This window comes from Rhinoderma darwinii, chromosome 7 (assembly GCF_050947455.1).
Source record: "Rhinoderma darwinii isolate aRhiDar2 chromosome 7, aRhiDar2.hap1, whole genome shotgun sequence".
Lineage (NCBI taxonomy): Eukaryota > Metazoa > Chordata > Amphibia > Anura > Rhinodermatidae > Rhinoderma > Rhinoderma darwinii.
In genome coordinates, this window is record NC_134693.1 from 121,724,786 (window position 1) to 121,740,479 (window position 15,694).

The window sequence follows — 15,694 nt, forward strand, 5'->3', positions numbered from 1 at the left end:
TATATGGCAGCTTAATTCAATTTAGGCCCAAGGCTGTGTTAACCAGGTGTAAACAAACTACTGCAGATTTTAAAAGTCAGTTAGACCACTAAGGAACTAGCTTGATCCTAGGCAGCAGCAAATTTCTATGCATTTTGACTACCTGACTCCTGAAATTTATACCGGCTTGGAGAAAACATAGGGGGGTATTGTCTTGTGCTAAATTACTATAGCGGTAAAAAACAACAGCCAAATATATAATGTTAGGCCTCATCCACATGTCTATATGAAAAATACAGTAATATAACTCATTTGTACATGCTGTTCTTCTCATTGATATATGTGTAGTTTAAGAGTAGAACACTAAACTTATATTGTACTGAAAGAAGGTTTCTCGTATCCATATACACAGGTAAAAATTTTCAGCCTCCATTGACATCTATAGTAGAAAATCTGCATCTATGACATTAAATTGAACATGCCACTTTTTCTTAAGCGGTAAGGCTCTGTTCACATCTCTACATGTTGGAGGTATACGTATTCCCTGGCATATACCTACAACATGTCTATGGGCCCCTTATGCACCCAGCGTATGCCAAAAAAGTGTCCTTTTGGCATATGCTGGACTGGTCTGCATCAGCATACCTTTTTTTTTTTTTAACTGTCTATGAAAGCATAGTCTAGTACTCTTTCCTATGCAAAGGATCTCAGTAAAAAAAAAATATACCGCACGGGTTTATGTTCTTATATCATGGATGTATAAGGGTGATATAGCGCCCTGTATACCTATACAGTGGGATGCTGCATTTCTTCGGAGGTATATGTCGGGAGATTCTCAAAACGAGATGTGATTAGAGCTTAACACGTGGACTGTCTATAAAAGTCCCGTGTGAAAATATAGCGTGAAGGTCGAGAAACCTCTATAGAATAGCCTTAGCCATGTATTACAGATTTCCACCACAGGGAACTTGTATAGAGGCGTAATATGGTGCATGAGGCCTGAGGCCTTAGGCCTCATGCACACGACCGTAGTGTTTTTCTGGTCCGCAAATTCCAGGACCGTGTTCCGTGAAATGTCCTCCGCAGTTCATCCGTATGTAATCCGCAGTTCATCCGTATGTAATCCGCAAAATGCGGATAAAAAAAAAAAGCCTAGGTAAAACAGGATGACGACAGAACTCATTCCCGGTCGTCGCCTAGCAACACTTCCGCAAATCCGCAAACTGCGGTTGATACACGGAGGTGTACCCGTATTTTCCACGGGCCCATTGACTTCTATGGGCATGTCCGCATCGAATTTGCGGGCCATAATAATACATGTACTGAGTTTGTGCGGCACGGATTTGCGGACATGCGGGGACCCGTGAAAACACGGATAGTGTGTATGGGCCCATAGAAATGAATGGGTCCGCAATTCTCCCGTGGATTTTCGGGGGAATTGCGGACGCAAAAACACGTTCGTGTGCATGGGGCCTTAGTGTAAGGGAATTTCTTAACTTTCAGACGTACATGAATGGCGTAAATATCTCCCCAATTGGACAAGCAGAAAAATCGAGCTGCCTATAACCAACCTAAGAAGATAATACAATAAATTATATACCGTTTCAAGTAATTAAAACATTCACACGGAAAGAATTCGATGAAGAATTTATAACAACTGCTAATTATGTTGATTAATGGTATAGGATTTGATGTCCATGCATAGACACCTGTTAGAAATCGTCATCTCGTTGTAGAATAGAACATGGTGTATGAGTAATAATAATTCTGACATAAAGGAAGAAGCCTGAGGTAACGAACGATGTGTTGTGTAACACACTACAGAGGCCGGTAATGCGAGTAACACCACACAGCGATTATAACTCTATAATTACCCTATTAATAGCATGGAGAGTATGTAGGAGAAAATGCTGAACCCGAACTTTCTGTTCTGAGAAAAACGTTGAATGACACATCCTGCATGTAGATCGAAAAGCTTCATCAACAGTTTAGTGCCGGATACACCAACACACCAAAGAATGCACAATATTGAATATCATTTTTATATTCTGCTTGTATCATGATAGAGTCTGGGAAAATATTACCGGTTGTTCATTTTGCCCATAGATGTGTAATGAGCAGATAGATCTGCCGGTTGTATCTACTTAAGGTAGACATCTTGTGGGTGGGATCACTAGGAACCAGTCATGACTGTGATACTGGCAGAATTATTATGTTCCCCTACTATAGAAAAATCCCCCTTAAATATAAATCCTTGAGCCGTCATCTTCTCTCTACCAGTTACATATTTTATGCATCCATTTCTTAGTTCAGCGTTTTCCATTCAGGGTTCCTTGGAACCTGGACAGATGTTCCCCCGATGACAGCAGCAACAAGTACTGTTACTTTTACAGTAGGGATGGCAAACTGATTCAACCTGCATAGAGATTGGCATGGTGGCAAGCAAAATAATCAACACATCTTGGCAAGGTAATAGAGATTGAAGAATGCTTTACCCAAGTTGCTTTTCAGATGAGAACGGGAATAGGGGCACCCTTCTGTTGAGAGTCCCTACTGTCACTTTTACAGTACGGATGGCAAACTGATTTCAACCTGCATAGGGATGTTTGCCATGGTGGCAAGCAAAGTCATCAACACATCAATGCAAGAGTATAGATTAAAGAATGCTTTACCCGCTCCTATGCCTAGTTTCTTTGCAGATGAGAAGGTGAATAGGGGTTCCCTGGGAGTGGACATTCTTATGGGGGTCCTCTTATAGTAATAACATTGGGAACCACTGTCTCTAAGAGCTATCAGCAAAGGGAGAAATTGTCCCTTGTTAATACTCATTAGGGGGGATTAAGCTTGACAATTCTCTAATGCAGCCACTTACAGGTATTATTCTTTGTTTTAAACAACTCAGTCTGAATTTTAGAGTAGGTAAAGACTATGCTGCAGCATGTTCCTACAGGGATCCCACAAGCTGCTTTTGATGAACCCTGCTGCCCTGGACCTGAAATGCTGCCTTTTTGGCTGTAAATGTCTCTTCAAAGTTTGAGAAAAACCTGTTGATCCCATAGAGATTCTGGCAGCTGTTGCATGTCTAGAAGTGCCTGAGAAAACAAAGGTCAACGTTTTTCAAGTCTCGGTTATCTGGGAGAACCCTCCTTCTCCATCGGAAACTGCACATACAATCTGCATAGAAGCCAAATTCATAACAAACCATTGTTCCCAGCACAATGTACGCAGAGCACGTAACAACAATGTGGAAGTCTAGTTAAGAAGAATGAAAAGAATAAGTCAAAAAGAAGCCAAGTTAAAGAGCATGTTTACTAACAGTCCACCATAAATATTTACGCCCAAGTGATTGAACAGACCTTTTTTGTTAAATCGAGGCCCAGATTTACAAACAGTAGCATTGCTCCCTTAATGCACTCAAACCCGCCATAGACACATGTTGGCAGATCCAGGCAATTTTGGAAGGGTCTGCCAGCTTTCTATTGCATGTGGCCCATCATACACTGTCTGCAGATCCCACCAAAAATGGCTGAGACCCTTCTGTATAAATATAGGGCAGGCAGAATGTGCAGATCACTTCTTTCATTGCAAAGGCAACTGCGCCACTTTTTGACTGCACAAGTTTTTATACATAAGGTACTATGGGTTAAATTTTATCCATTGCATTATCTAAAGTGGAGTTTGTATTTTATCTCTGTATACATGGGTCCAGCTAGTCATTTTCCAAGACATATTGGCAGATCTACTGGCTTCTTGGTGTGAGCTATCTATGGCAGGAAAATTAGATTGGAAATTCTACTGAGACAGAGGGCATCAGGAATACATCTATTTCCTCTGCATTGATATGAAATGCATCGGTGCTGTGTAATGTATTATTAAACATGTATCAATGATTTGACCATACACATGGCATAGCAAGGGTTTTGTCAATGTCAAATCTAGTAAATACTGCAGAAATGTGTTATGTGATACATGTATATAGAAGTCTATGCATGCAACTTGTCCAGAGAATTACTGTATGGAAGGATGCAGATGTTCATGCTATGTTGTTAATGTCATTGTTTATGCAGTCTTTCTGCTGATGGAAAGAAGTCCCACTCTTTAGAGCCAGACAGTCCCTTTAAATTGAATACATGAAGAAATCATCGAGTATGCACACTGCTACTACAAGGCAGGCAACACATAATGGTAAGTGCTTCTGTCCTGGTAAGATACAGGCAGCATGATCAGATCTATGCTCAGGAAGGACTTGTTCACATATATAATGCTGGGGATCAGCTCCCTTTGCTTTAAAAAAAAAACGCCTGCTGATTGGGTACTGACCTATACGTAGTGTCTATCGTCATCCTCCATCAGGAGAGACATCCGGTACGTGATTACAGCTACGGCCGGCCACGGACAGTTGTCTGCATTTGCGGGCTGTGTTCCCATGATAAAGTATGGGAGCACAGTCCATAAGATAAAAAAATAGGACATGTCCTAATATACGGGAAGGCGTCAGTCAGCCATAGAAATGAATGGGTCCGTAATTACGGATGAAATCTACGGTGGTGTGTATAGAGGCCTAAGTGTATATTCACATGTGGCACATTTGTTGCAGGAATGTTTGCGACGGTCTCATCCATTTGAATGGGGTTTGCAGAAATCCATTCACATGCAGCAGAAACAGCCCCATTCAGATGTATGTAGTTTTTCAAGTTGTTCGGTGTAAATGTCGGACATTTTTGCAAAACTGACTCCCATTGAAGACCATAAGGTCAGGACAGAATCACACACACAGTCTTGATGCAGTTTTTGGCTCAGTGTCTTGAGCCAAATCCAGAAGTGGATCCAAAAGAAAGGAAAAGATTTAAAGAAAAGACTGATACATCTCCTTTCTTTTGTGTCCTCTCCTGTGTTCGGATAAAACCTGACCCAAAAACTGCTTTAAAAACTGCATCAAATGTGTGTGTGTGTGATCCTGGCCTAAGGCCATCAGTTTCCCCATGACTCTTTTTGTAAAACGAACTAGAGAACGGAGCCAAAGCGTCGAATATGTGAACGAACTCTGAGAAGCTGTTGGAATTATTTAGAACAGCACAAAACCATGATCATAATACGTGCAACTTTGTGCAAGGCAGTGCCTGGCGGTGTCTCCAGTACGACTCTGACGGCTCTGTAAGCTACTTAACATGAGCTATCACCCAATGCATTAACGAAACAGCCCCCAATGTATTTCGAGACAGAGATGCACAGGAACCCAAAATCACATCAGGATCTCATATGATCTTCATTAACCTGCGACTAAAGCGGACTGCCTGCTATTTTATCATATCATTTGCTGCTTCCAGAAAACAGAAGATCTTCTTATCTCACTTCAGCTAAAATATGATCTACAGATTCTGACTAGGTTGCATGTCTCCTGAAGCCTAAAACTGGTGTCAAAAGTAATAAAACAAAAAAAATGTCATGTAAATGAAAGAATTGTAAAGCCACAAATAATTGATCGTTATCCTGGAGTCGATGAAACGTCGGAGTAAATTATCAATGATGACCCCCAAATATACTGCACAGTACACGTCAAAAGTCGGCAACATTTTCCTTATGATTTCATTTGATCATTCCGCTACCAGCGACCTCGGGTTTATCATTCTGATCACCACATACAAATAATCATTGGGTCACCGTACTGGTTACCTCTGCTTTCTTATGTATATGGTGGAAACAGAGAGGAACATATATATGAAAATACATGAGCGAGGGGATAAAGAGGGATGGTTAACGATTATTATACCTGACATGTTTAGATTCAAGTCACTTACTAGAGATTACAGGATAAATGATACTAGGTTTGGTTCTGTGGCTCTAGAGTCGACATAAGTGGAAATTCTCTCTGTCCTGACAGGTAAAGCTTCATAACAGATGTGTCCAGACAGGTCTGTTAGAAAATGTTCTGTTTTGCAGTCTCGCATGAGTGACATTTTACTGGTGTCCATTACCTTTCTTGCTAACACACAGTTTAGTTTAACACTTTCATCACTGGCTTAGTGTGCACAATGCAAACACCTGTGATCTTGGGGTAAAGTTAAACATTGGTGGATGTTTTCCAAACCAGATAAATTTGTTATTGTATTTTGTTTCAATTTGTTTATATTTTCTGTTTGAGGCTTGTTAACATTGTATCTAAAGTAAAACAGATTCGAAGGAGGTATGAAGACACAAACCAAATGGTACAGACCAGTTGGATACAGATAGTACTCGGATTGCTACAAACCCAAATTAATCTCATGGTCTCCTATTCTGCAGTAAAGCAGAATGAGCACTGAAGTGACAGACTTTACAGTAGAGACTTCAGACACAGACACAACCTGCAGGGGCAATGAAATCTAAACACTAATGAACATAACCAGACAGCCTGGACAGCATCCAACATAGTATGGAGTGTGTAAGTCTCATTCATTTCCCTTCTCCAGGGAAGCTTCACCGGGGCCATATTCTTAATACAAGACTTCATGAGAGCACAGAAGTGACAGCACCAGGGAAGCCCCTCATCATCCATCCCATGTTACCTCAATGCTCTTGGTGGTTGCACTCTTGACTTCCAGAGTTAAATTGACCCTCTTGACGGTGAGATAAAAGGGATAATCCTTCGCCACCATTGTGGCTTTAGGGTTAGTCGTTTGGGTGGTCACAGTGGATCCTGAGCGTAAACCTGATGCGTAAAAGCGCAGCCTCTCAGCTCCAGAGCTCCGGTGCAGCCGAGAGAGAGTGCAAAATCCAGTTGTGATCTTCCTGTGAGTGCATTACACTGGCTGACTGACTGCTGAGCCTGACTAACACAGGGGAGGGAGAGGGAAAAGCTTATGGTGTCAGCATAGAAACACTACACCACAGAAAGCCCTCCTCTCTGCTGTACTGGGGAGGAAGTGACTGTATTCATCAGTGGCAAGCTGCACATTACCAGAACCTGCTGCCAACACACTATCTGCTGCTTATTACACACTATCTGCTGCTTATTACATACTACTGCTGCTTATTACACACTACTGCTGCTTATTACACACTACTGCTGCTTATTACACACTACTGCTGCTTATTACACACTATCTGCTGCTTATTACACACTATCTGCTGCTTATTACATACTACTGCTGCTTATTACACACTACTGCTGCTTATTACACACTATCTGCTGCTTATTACACACTATCTGCTGCATATTACACACTACTGCTGCTTATTACACACTATCTGCTGCTTATTACATACTACTGCTGCTTATTACACCCTACTGCTGCTTATTACACACTACTGCTGCTTATTACACACTACTGCTGCTTATTACACACTATCTGCTGCTTATTACATACTACTGCTGCTTATTACATACTATGTGCTGCATATTACACACTATCTGCTGCTTATTACACACTACTGCTGCTTATTACATACTACTGCTTATTACATACTACTGCTGCTTATTACATACTACTGCTGCTTATTACACACTATCTGCTGCTTATTACATACTACTGCTGCTTATTACATACTACTGCTGCTTATTACACACTATCTGCTGCTTATTACATACTACTGCTGCTTATTACACACTATCTGCTGCTTATTACATACTACTGCTGCTTATTACATACTACTGCTGCTTATTACACACTATCTGCTGCTTATTACATACTACTGCTGCTTATTACACACTATCTGCTGCTTATTACACACTACTGCTGCTTATTACACACTATCTGCTGCTTATTACATACTACTGCTGCTTATTACATACTACTGCTGCTTATTACACACTATCTGCTGCTTATTACATACTACTGCTGCTTATTACACACTATCTGCTGCTTATTACACACTACTGCTGCTTATTACACACTATCTGCTGCTTATTACATACTACTGCTGCTTATTACATACTACTGCTGCTTATTACACACTATCTGCTGCTTATTACATACTACTGCTGCTTATTACACACTATCTGCTGCTTATTACACACTATCTGCTGCATATTACATACTACTGCTGCTTATTACACACTATCTGCTGCTTATTACACACTACTGCTGCTTATTACACACTATCTGCTGCTTATTACACACTATCTGCTGCTTATTACACACTACTGCTGCTTATTACACACTACTGCTGCTTATTACACACTATCTGCTGCTTATTACATACTATGTGCTGCATATTACACACTATCTGCTGCTTATTACACACTACTGCTGCTGCTTATTACATACTATGTGCTGCATATTACACACTATCTGCTGCTTATTACACACTACTGCTGCTGCTTATTACATACTACTGCTGCTTATTACATACTACTGCTGCTTATTACACACTATCTGCTGCTTATTACATACTACTGCTGCTTATTACATACTACTGCTGCTTATTACACACTATCTGCTGCTTATTACATACTACTGCTGCTTATTACACACTACTGCTGCTTATTACACACTATCTGCTGCTTATTACACACTATCTGCTGCTTATTAAACACTACTGCTGCTTATTACACACTACTGCTGCTTATTACACACTATCTGCTGCTTATTACATACTACTGCTGCTTATTACACACTACTGCTGCTTATTACACACTATCTGCTGCTTATTACACACTATCTGCTGCATATTACATACTACTGCTGCTTATTACACACTATCTGCTGCATATTACACACTACTGCTGCTTATTACACACTATCTGCTGCTTATTACATACTATGTGCTGCATATTACACACTATCTGCTGCTTATTACACACTATCTGCTGCATATTACATACTACTGCTGCTTATTACACACTATCTGCTGCTTATTACACACTACTGCTGCTTATTACACACTATCTGCTGCTTATTACACACTATCTGCTGCTTATTACACACTACTGCTGCTTATTACACACTATCTGCTGCTTATTACACACTATCTGCTGCTTATTACACACTACTGCTGCTTATTACATACTACTGCTGCTTATTACACACTATCTGCTGCTTATTACATACTACTGCTGCTTATTACACACTACTGCTGCTTATTACACACTATCTGCTGCTTATTACACACTATCTGCTGCATATTACATACTACTGCTGCTTATTACACACTATCTGCTGCATATTACACACTACTGCTGCTTATTACACACTATCTGCTGCTTATTACATACTATGTGCTGCATATTACACACTATCTGCTGCATATTACACACTATCTGCTGCTTATTACACACTATCTGCTGCTTATTACACACTATCTGCTGCATATTACATACTACTGCTGCTTATTACACACTATCTGCTGCTTATTACATACTATGTGCTGCATATTACACACTATCTGCTGCTTATTACACACTATCTGCTGCATATTACACACTACTGCTGCTTATTACACACTATCTGCTGCTTATTACACACTACTGCTGCTTATTACACACTATCTGCTGCTTATTACACACTATCTGCTGCTTATTACACACTACTCCTGCTTATTACACACTATCTGCTGCTTATTACGCACTATCTGCTGCTTATTACACACTACTGCTGCTTATTACATACTACTGCTGCTTATTACACACTATCTGCTGCTTATTACATACTACTGCTGCTTATTACACACTATCTGCTGCTTATTACACACTATCTGCTGCTTATTACACACTATCTGCTGCTTATTACATACTACTGCTGCTTATTACACACTATCTGCTGCTTATTACATACTTCTGCTGCTTATTACACACTATCTGCTGCTTATTACACACTATCTGCTGCTTATTACATACTACTGCTGCTTATTACATACTATCTGCTGCATATTATATACTACTGCTGCATATTATATACTACTACTGCTTACTGCACACTATCTGATGCTTATTATAGTCTGCAGGAAATCTTACAGAGGCAACCACTGACTGATAACATTGGGTCTTCTCTACTTCTTTCTCTACTAAACATCAGTTTGTGCCCCCGTTGCTCTATAGTGTAGATACTTCTTTCTCTGTTTGCCATTCCCTTCTGTACTTCATTTCTTAAACTTCTGGCTCCACTTTTTCTTTGTCTCTCTCTTTTTCTTTCCCACATTGCTCTTTATATGCCTCTCTATGTTGGTCTCTTTTCTCCCTCTATAGTTCTATTTCATCTCTCTATATACTTCTCTCCACCTCTCTTTGTTCCTTCCCATTTCTTTCTCTCATTGCTCTCTCTATAGAATATTCTCTCTCTGGTTTTCTGTATAGCTACCTCTCCCTCATTTTTCTCAACTCTCATCTCCCTACATTTCTCTGTCCCTTCCTATGTATCTTTCTCTCTATATGCTTTTCTCTCTCATTGTCTCTCCCTATTTTTCCCTTTTTCTCGATCTAGGTTTCCCTGCCTCTTCCTCTTGTTGCTCTCAACACTCCTCTCAGTTTCTCCCCTTCTTTCCCCCTCTTTGCCTATCTCTTCCTCTCATTGCTCTCAACACTCTCATCTCATTTTCTTCTCCTCTTTTACCCTCTTTGCCTGTCTCGTCCTCTCGCTTTTCTCTATCACTCATGTATATGAACACAGACATTATTTCTCACGAAGGAAAAAATTTTAAGCAAATTTAAAGTATTTATTTTTTTCCCACTAGTGTTATCAGCTCCTAATACAAGACCACAATGTAATTCAGCAAAGAGTTTAATTTAATCATTTCTTAGCTGGGCAGATTTTCCACTTCTCTTTTGATTCCTATATGGAAGACAAAATGGTGCAGGGAAAACCCACACGGTTTCAACGGTACATAAGTCTATGACATGTCAAACAGGAGGTACACTTAAGAGACAGTCACTGTAATGCAGCGCTTAGTATTCATTCGGGGGCTAATAATTGGCACCAAACACGTCTTCTTTTTTTAACCTTCTATATAGATGCCCTCTGTGAAAGGGCCACTGGCTAATCATCAATGTGGCTATAAGAGCCACAAGCTGTGTGCCAGGTCTGATCTGTCATACATGCGCTATGTTATTGAAAGACAATTCAGTTTTTAGACAGTTTTCATAAATTTGTTGCACAAGTTCGGCTATGTTCACACGGAGTATTTTGCAGAGTTTTTTGACGCGGAAACCGCGTCGCAAAACTCGGCAAAAACGGCCCGAAAACGCCTCCCATTGATTTCAATGGGAGGCGTCGGCGTCTTTTTCCCGCGAGCAGTAAAACTGCCTCGCGGGAAAAAGAAGCGACATGTCCTATCTTCGGCGCTTCCGCCTCTGACCTCCCATTGACTTCAATGGGAGGCAGAGAAAGCGTATTTCACTGTGTTTTATGCCCGCGGCGCTCAATGGCCGCGGGCGAAAAACGGCGCGAAAATCGGCGTGCAGGGAGAGGAAAATCTGCCTCAAAGTTCCAAACGGAATTTTGAGGCAGATATTCCTCCTCCAAAATACTCCGTGTGAACATAGCGGCTGCTGGAGTCAAATGCAGCAGATTTTGTTGCAGAAACTTCTTGGACAGAAAATCAGTTCCATTCATCTGCAGGTAGTTGTTTCATCCGCAGGTGCATGGATTTCTTCAAATTCCATTCGGATCAATAGAACTGATTTTCAGCGGTGAAATTTCTACAACAAAATCTGCCACGTTTGACTGCACCCTAATACGGTCGCGACATCCGGATCCTCAGTGGGTTCTGCAACAACATCTACTAAGTCAAACTAAGTTGTCAGAGATTTCTGGCCATAATACATGCGCTAAAATGTTGTCATATTATGGCAGTATGTATCTTTCTTTTTTTTTTTTTTTTATCTAGAATTTGCTCTAGGAAATGTTCAGACTATATAAGCAGCATGTACATAACGTTTTCAGTATAACCATACATGTGTAAAAAAAACAAAACCGCTTGACTATAAAGTAGCCTGAAATCTCCATCTTTGGTGCTCAAATAAAACCTATATTGTAAAACTAGAGAACTCCTTTAATATAATAAATACCTTTATTATTAATTAAATCTACCATCTTGCTAAAAAGGCTATGTACACCTTTGAGGGCATTTAAAAAAAAAAAAAAAATAGGTCAGTGTGATTAGTGTAACTTTGTAAATAGTTTTTCTAAAAAAATTGTTTCACTTTTGGAGATACAGCTGTTCTGTATTCTCTGTACAGAACAGCGGTATCGTTCGCTTTACACTGAATCTATCAGTCCTGTGGACCTGACGGGTTCAGTGTCGGCGGTCAGACACGCAGCATCCAACTGTAATCGATCACATCTAAGTTCTAAGGTAGATCCTGACCCGCCGACACTGAACCAGTCAGGTCCACGGGACTGACTGATTCAGTGTAAAGCGAATGATTCAGCTGTTCTGTATAGAGAATACAGAACAGCTGTATCTCCAAAAGTAAAACAAATTTTTAATAAAAACTATTTACAAAGTTACACTAATCACACAGACTGATCTATTTATTTAAAAAAAATGCCCTCAAAGGTGTACATAGCCTTTAAGTCACCTGCATGTCAGTGTCTGTATGGCTGAACAATTGGGAATGTGTGATCTGATCAGTTTTTGTTCGCTGCCTATGTAAATATACTGCTTTAGAAAAGGGAAAACACATATAGGACTTAGTCATGTTGATGAGATAGGGACTGAACCTGAAGTGGGGGTAATGGACATTATACCCACTCAATGGAGTCACAAGTCCACAATGTCCCCTCAGCTAGAGACCAATATAGTTGTAAATAAGGGGGGATTCACACGAGCGTGTATTCGGTCCGTGCGGGCCGCGTGGTTTTCACGCGGCACGCATGGACCAATACAAGTCTATGGGGCAGTACAGACAGTCCGTGCTTTTTGCGCAGCGTTTGTCTGCTGCGCAAAAAGCGCGACAGGTTCAATAACTCTGCGTATTTCGCGCATCACGCACCCATTGAAGTCAATGGGTGCGTGAAAATCACGCGCACCACACGGAAGCACTTCCGTGGGACGAGCGTGATTCGCGCAACAGCAGTGAAAAGGATGAATGAAAACCGAAAAGCACCACGTGCTTTTCTGTTTCCGAACATCCAAACGGAGTGTCTTTGCGATGAGCGAAGCCGGACAAGCGTACCGAACTTCACCGGGTTCGGCCAAACTCGTTTTGGCCGATCCCGGCAAAAAAATTATCGGTACGCGACGTCAGGAGATAGTCACTGTCCATGGTGCTGAAAGAGTTAAACTGTTTCAGCACCATGGACAGTGACTTGCGATCCCAAAATACATTAACCTGTAAAAAAAAAACGAAGTTCTAACTTACCGATTACTCCTGTCTCCTTCCTGCAGTCCGACCTCCCGGGATGACACTTCAGTTCAAGTGACAGCTCCAGCCAATCACAGGCCAAGCACAGGCTGCAGCCAATCACAGGCTGCAGCGGTCACTTGGACTGCTGCGTCATCCAGGGAGGTGGGGCCCGATGTCAAGAGAGGCGCGTCACCAAGGACGCGTCACCAAGGACGCGTCACCAAGGCAACGGCCGGGAAGTTCTCGGTAAGTAGGAACTTTATCTTTTTTTTTTACAGGTTTTTCGCTGTTGTGTTCGGCATTCACTGTCGAGGGTGCTGAAAGATTTAGCTCTTTCAGCACCTTGGACAGTGACGGGCGTTGACAAGCCTCATCTCTATGATGCCGGCTGCGCGAAAATCACGCAGCCGCGCATCAGACACGCATGACACACGCAGCTGTCAAATGGTTTTTGCGCTCGCAAAACGCTGCGTTGTTTGCGCGCGCAAAAACGCAACGTTCGTGTGAATCTCCCCTAAGAATCAGGCCGCTCAGGGAAGGAGAGTTTCTATAGTAATTGGAATATTTGTAATTCACCAATCCCATTAACAAAGCTTTTAAGGCTATGTAATGGCTCGTTGGGCATAACATAACTGTATTTTGGCAATATCTAATGAACAGGGAATTTACCGATGATGTGTTTGCTCTATAACTGTTGGATTCCCAGTGGTGCTCTAGTGGACAGCGGCCTAGGGTCTTCTTCAAAGAGGCGCCTTGAGTATTTGTGAGAAACATGACAACTCTTTCTAAAGTTCGTGCATTTTTAGTGGCATTTTTGGTGCTTTATTTTTAGAGGAACAGAAAAATAAAAATGTCCTAATGTCCCCAAGTAAGCTTTTAATTGATCAAGTTAATGTATATAAAAATATACTATTGAATTTTTCATTTAAGTTAATAGTAATTAATGCTGGTCATATATTTTTTATCATACAAAGTAATGTGATGTTCAAGGACACAAATAAATGTCAGTTTTGTACATTAAATCTGCAGAAGTGGATAAGATTGAGCCAACCAGATTGCTTTGATAGCATTGGTCAGCAATCATTTACCCACCCACTGGTGAGGAGCCATTATTTTGCCATTCCCCTCAATTTCTTTAATCCTAACCATAACTATTTTTAGGTTTTGTCTTCAGAAGCATTGAGGATATCAGAAAATGTTGCATTCTTTTTGCTACATAGCACCAACACTATCTGCAATGTTATGCACAATTACATCAATCATGACATTAAAACAAGCCATTTGTGTGACTTCTAAGGGGACTGATATACAACTTGCTATAACAGCAAAAGTCAACATGTAATTTGCAAGTGTGATTGTCATCGCTGTATCCAACGTGTTACCGGTACAAATTGGCACACATACCTGCGATAAGCAAACACTGCAGCAATTAATGGCACAAAGTCCAGCAGTCCCACATCTTAAGCTGGCCATACATTTTAGAAAGCTAGTCCGGCTGACAGCTATTCTTCCTAACTCCTCCATACACATGCATGCAGGTTCGGCCAACATACATTTAATGTGTATGGCCAGCCTTCCTGCTACAAAAAGTGACTAACAGTAGTTCAACAAAATGTAATTCTTTACTTATTTACCCAGAATGTTGCTTTAACATGATTAACAGGGTTGTTTCATGACAAGTATCCCCTGCTAGGGCATCTAGACGTCATAGAGGAGGATGCCCCGCTCAATACCCCCCTATATGTGGCAAATCAGAGAGCCACTCTAAGAGTGGCTCCTGCTCCAGCGGACCTGGCACGTCCATGCATTTCATGGACAGCGATTTATTTCACTTGGCCAGCACGTAGCACTACGTTCATCCTGCTGTGGAGGCTAGATGCTTTAATGCAGCTTCCCCCGGGGATAACAGCCGATCACCTGGGTTTAGAGAAACCAAAACTGATCCCTGCTTCTTTTAAAAAAGTAGTAGTTTTCCTGAGGCAACCCATTTAACTATAGTTATCCACACAGTATAAAAATAAATAATTCCACCTGATTTTTCTATTGAGTAGTAAATTATAGGAATCTACACTTGTACTAGTCCTTCTCAATGAATTAGAATATCATCAAAAAGTTAATTCATTTCAGTAATTCAACTCAAAAAGTGAAACTCATATGATATAGATTCATTACACACAGAGTGATCTATTTCCAGCATTTTTTTCTTTTAATGTTGATTATGGTAACAGTTAATGAAAACCCAAAAATTAGTGTCTCAGAAAATTAGAATATTATATAAGCCCAATTTAAAAAATGATTTTTAATACCGAAATGTTGGCCTACTGAAAAGTATGTACAGTATATGCCCTCAATACTTGGTCGGGGCCCCTTCTGCATGAATTACTGCATCAATGCGGCGTGGCATGGGGGCGATCAGCCTGTGGCACTGCTGTGGTGTTATCAATGCGGCGTGGT

At 40.9% G+C, this 15,694-nt stretch overlaps 1 protein-coding gene across 3 annotated transcripts in view; it reads right to left on the reverse strand.

The window, feature by feature from the left end:
• ARHGEF3 (Rho guanine nucleotide exchange factor 3) overlaps nucleotides 1-15,694 on the reverse strand; it is a 268,161-nt gene that overhangs the window by 39,618 nt on the left and 212,849 nt on the right. Inside the window, exon 1 of one of the 3 annotated variants that reach the window (XM_075833920.1) lies at nucleotides 6,525-6,814. The exons of the other annotated variants lie outside the window; for them this stretch is intronic. Coding sequence (XP_075690035.1) covers nucleotides 6,525-6,614 — 90 coding nt within the window. The 5' untranslated portion in view covers nucleotides 6,615-6,814. Of the gene's footprint in view, nucleotides 1-6,524; nucleotides 6,815-15,694 lie in introns of those variants that run through there. 3 annotated transcript variants of the gene reach the window in all.